The sequence below is a fragment of the Ricinus communis genome, chromosome 3 (genome assembly GCF_019578655.1).
Source record: "Ricinus communis isolate WT05 ecotype wild-type chromosome 3, ASM1957865v1, whole genome shotgun sequence".
In the NCBI taxonomy this organism is placed as follows: Eukaryota; Viridiplantae; Streptophyta; class Magnoliopsida; order Malpighiales; family Euphorbiaceae; genus Ricinus; species Ricinus communis.
In genome coordinates this window covers 25860310-25865285 of record NC_063258.1, presented here as the reverse complement: position 1 = coordinate 25865285, position 4976 = coordinate 25860310, and the positions used below count along the sequence as shown (strand labels likewise).

General features: G+C 36.7%; 1 protein-coding gene across 1 annotated transcript; it reads right to left on the bottom strand.

Moving 5' to 3' along the window:
• Positions 1-2175: 2175 nt before the first annotated feature.
• On the bottom strand, positions 2176-4773 carry LOC8270211. The gene is given in 6 exon segments (XM_002527142.4): positions 2176-2479; positions 2482-2560; positions 2562-3340; positions 3631-3745; positions 3835-3949; positions 4040-4773. Coding segments are annotated over 6 exon segments (1287 nt in total). The 5' UTR covers positions 4141-4773; the 3' UTR covers positions 2176-2381.
• Positions 4774-4976: the final 203 nt, after the last annotated feature.

The following is a 4976-nucleotide window of genomic DNA, read 5'->3' as shown; positions in this document are numbered from 1 at the left end:
GGAAAGAAAGTTAAAGTGAATAGGAAAGGGATAGAAAATTGGATAAAGTGGACCCAACAAACTTTTTCTGTTAAAGGGAGGAGAAAATGAGAGGACTAAGAGGAAGATCAATAAGAGATCAAACCAAAGCAATTTTAGCAATTTGCCAGAATAGAATTGTTAACAGGTCTCATAGATTATGGATTTGTAATAATAAAGCAAGACAGCCGCTTTATAAATGCATCAACATTCTAAGTAAATCTACCACCACATCCTGCTATAGGCATAGAAGAATACAAAAAGTCCTTGAAATCTTCGGTTCATTTGACAGAGCTTTGAATTTAGCTCAAATTCTACAAATTAACTGCTAATGGCAAGGTACAACTTACCAGGAATCGTAGAGCGCACACACCCTTTTGCAGTATGCTGTATTATGGTCCTCACAGTGACAGATTGTAATTATCAGCAGGAATCCAATTTTTACCAAATCTGATAAGCAATGTAAAAACAATGGCGGTTTGATACAGAGTACCATGTCCCATTCCTGGAAATATAAATTACATTTCCCCACTGCAACCTTTCTTTCACAGTTTAATTGCATTAGCACCTTGTAATGATTGCATAATATGCTATAAAAATGTCTTTGATTATAGAAACTTTATGTGTATAACTTGCTGGACTCTGGAGATAAATATGATTTTCAACAAATTTCTCATCGAAAGTTCTGATAAAAAACATTCCCAAGCATTCCTGACCCTGTGAATGAGAATGATGGTGTGGCTGACAAGTGCAACATAATTTAAGGAATAAAGAAAAACAGTAATAATAGAAACAGGGACAACTGTGAAGAATTTATTTGGGATGTTCATCGGTAATCCTGGCATGCCAGGACTACCAACTAGTATTCCAAAGTTCAGGGTACCCTTGCCCAATGCCTTTCCTATGTTTTGTATATAGAATCTATGAAAAGGTAAGTTCTCCTGATTAGCTTTAGCCGCAAAGTTAAATTCTTCTACATGTGAATGGGTACCTTTCAAGTCAAACAGCTCTACTATTTTCTTTTTTTTTTTTTTTTCTTTTCCTTAAATCTTAACCGGAACAAGATATTGTGAACAGTAAGTATAAGCCATTAGGAAAAGACACCCTTTGTCCCGAGAAAGGAAACAGTTCGCTCATTGTCTCCAAAACTTAAAAGGAGGATATAGAAAGGAGTCGGCCGGGCAAGATTCTTCTTCCCCAGCATCTAGGAACTTTACCATCCACATAAATTCTATCAATTCCATTTACAACATCAACTAGCAAAGCCAGCAATCAGTGAACCATCTTGAGTAAGGCAGAGAAGCCCCAACCCAAAATGACCTTGAACAATAAACTTCATTCTCTCACTCCCATCACCTTGCGAAACAACAGGAGTGTTGTGCTGACTCCTCTCACCCAAATTGTACCTCCAAACCCACTGATACAAACCATCACCGAATTAGTAAGTGTAACCTAAAACGCCCAATCACACGGCAGAGCGCGTTTACAAACAGCCTTCCAACCTTATGCCCTGTCTCCCAGAAAACCCCAAAGTATTGAAACCTTCAATTGGATCCCAGCACACTGCACCATTTCAAATCGAGAATAACTCTGAGAGAACACCAACAAAAATTATTATTAATACCCTTTCACATTCCCATAATGTTTATCTGTTCCATCACAGCCTACTTCAGAACTCAGGACTGCTCCTGAGAATATCTCCATTAAGAACCCGAGTTCCAATACCATTTCGCCAGCAAAGCCTTTAGCTTTACACAAAAGGAACAGAACAGCCTATCACTTTAAACAGAGGGCAATTCAGCATACAGAATTCTGCCTTGCTGGCACCAATCTATATAAAATTGCCCAAGAAGCAATTGCACTGCAAGCACTCCTATTTTGAGTGGATATAAACCAGTGTAAAGAATAAACATTTCTTTTCTTTTCCTAAACCAATATGAAGAAATTAAGTGTATGACCTGCAGTGAATCTGTAGCAAATCAAAGGCCAACATCTAATTACCAATTGTTACTGTGACCAAGGGCTGGGGAAGGTCATTTCTGCAGAGACATCATAGGGAGACTGGTTCCATAATTGTCCAGTCCAATTCAATTAAATGTCTTAGGGTGGTTTAATAACTTGATTTTTGTATGTTAGCAGCAACTATTAACATAAGAATCAAACTCAATCTTCATCGTGATTAAAAAAACTCAGACTTCATTTACATTTGAACTTATGCTAAATTCCAACTTGCAGTCTCATTGTTAGCGTGTGAATCTGTGATCAAAACTACATATTAAAATGAGGTTGCAAAGTGGAATAACTAGCATAATTTGAGGCAGCTCAAATTTCGACGCATATACACTACAACAGGAAAATATTGTCTACAAACCTGGCCTTTCTACCCGACCGATGAACTGGTTAGAGGTAAACTCAGGTCGCCAGCAAAATTGCCCCTCATAAACATTGTCAATTAAGGGTGCTTAAGCCTTCTGATAGTTGGATCCAAATTCTGTTCTTCACCCACTGAAAACCACTTAACTTGATGGTACTCAAAAGGGATCATTAGTATTTCTACTAGGAGAAAAAAACAGCTCCTTGTTTTTTTGTAGATAAAAGTTACTAGACTTGCTTCTATCTTGAGAGTTGCTTGAGCCAACATCTTCAGTTTCTTGAACCAGACTTCTTTTCATATTCACAGACGAGTCTGTGAATAGACCCAACCTTAAGGACAGATCGCATTGCACCCCAGATGGCTTCTCATGAGTATTCCCCAAATCTGCTTGTGAGATTCTCTTGGCGGAAATTTCAGCACTGGGACATGTTAAAAAGTCATGAAAAACACTCATCTCAGCAGGCTCTGCAGCTGATGTACTGATTGGTGTACCGACAAAAATAGTGTTGGAATTCTTCTCTGGGACTTGAGAAGCCAAATGAGGCTGTTTGATGTGATAGTTATTTCCATAATACAAGGGATAAACTGAACCCAAGTTCAGTTGCTTGTTAATTTCCTTTGACATCAACTGACTAGAGCCCAGAGAAATATTGTCATACAGTAAAGGATAACTGCAAGAAGCAGCTATATTACTACTCTCAGTCAAATGGCAGTTAGATTCTGAAACCGGAAGCGTCGAATTTACTGCTGTGGTGGGTCTTGCAAAGTTCAACTGACTGCTGGACTGAGGTGGCGATAGCTGAGGGCATTGCTTATCATTGGCTCTTTCCACAATTCTAAGTGCTGCAGGCACAGGTTCATGCATTCTTGGGCTGAGGTAACTCCTAGGATTACTGTGCCGTTGGCTTCTTGAAGCTCTAACTGGAATGCAGCCTAAATTGAGAGCAGCTAAACAACATTTGGCAAAAAGACATAGGCTTTAACACCTCAAACTCATTTATGCAAAACAATTTTTAATTGTAAATCAAATTAAGCTTAAATAGATACATTCTTTCCAAATATACAACATATAAATCACAGTTTCTCGAGTTAATTTCTACAAGTTAGTTTACCTATTGAGACTTTAAGATATTGCCAAAACGAATAAATAAATGAAAACAGCCCAGAAGCATAAACTCTAAGTTGGATCCAAGAACTGTAAAAGCAACACCAAAAAAGAAGAGAAAAGAAATCAGTACCTTCAATACAAGGAGGCAAAAGTTCCCCGGTTTCATTACTCTCATCTCTACGAATAATGGTGTTAATGGCATCATTTACTCTATCCCATAAAGTATCTGGGTTCATATACTCGGCCTGAGCAAGAAAATCATTTCAAATTCAACATAATAACAGAACACACCAAGCAAAGATCCAAGAATCAGTAAATTTTAACGAAAAAGTACCTCAGAGTTTGCTTTAGAATACATGATTTCCTCAGCTTTTAACACAACAATAGGAAGCTTCTCTTGCCACTCTTTATTCTTTTTAGTAATGGCACTATGAGTCTCACTGACGACCCTAATCAAACAAATGGTGTACAGTCACAAAATGCACAAAAGAAAAGAAAAAAAAAATCGAAGAAAAAAAGGAAAAAGCAAAACCCAGAACCTGAAAATTTGATGAATGACAGAACCTCTCATGGGTTGGTGTCTATCGCTATGCCAAGCTCTTCTCACACACTCATATGGTCTCGGCCCTGGCCTCGGCATCTTCACCACCGGCAGCAATTCTCAGCGAGAGAGACAGAGACAGAGACAGAGAGAGATATTTGAGGTTTTATAAAGACTGGAGAGAGAGAGAGAGAGAGTGTGTGTGTAGTAACTAGTAAGTATGTTGTATGTATTATAGATGGGTCAGTCACTTCAATTTCTTATGTTGTTTTGCTCTCTTTCAAATCAAAATCAAAATTTCCAGTTTGCAATGGGGCTTTTCTTTTTCCCTTTTCTTTTTTCTTTTGGCTGGGGAGCAGTACAAACAAGAGAGAGAGAGTTGCTTTCTTTCTTTATTTTGTTTTCCCATAACTTTTGCCTCGCCCAATAATTTAGATTACCAAAATTTTTCATCAAATCTCTCCTTCTTTTCTTTCCAGAAAGTATGTTTGGTCATTTCTAAAGTTTTTATTTTAATTTCAATTTTATTTTCTTTTTAGTTTAAAAAAGTTGTCCTCCTACAAAATGTGCAGTAAAAACCTCAATTCTCTTTCCTTCCTTTTGAGTTCAGTTTGGGCACAAACTAAAATGACATCTTATCTTGCAATTCTCTTTTCTTTGTTTTTTTATAATGCAAGACCCTTTATAGATTTGGTTGAGGTACATATTTTAAATTATTTAAATTCATTTTTAATATTAAAAAAACTTTTTAAATATTTTATTAATATTTTGTGCCTACTAAACACCTTTTAAAATTACTTGTAATAAAATAGAGGCAAAATTCTGATATGCATCACTATGGAATTAAAATTTACGTGTCAATTAAACAATAGTTGTAAGTTTTTTGACTATGCTGATGCGGCTTTGTAAGTTTTTGTCTTTATTATATAGTTATA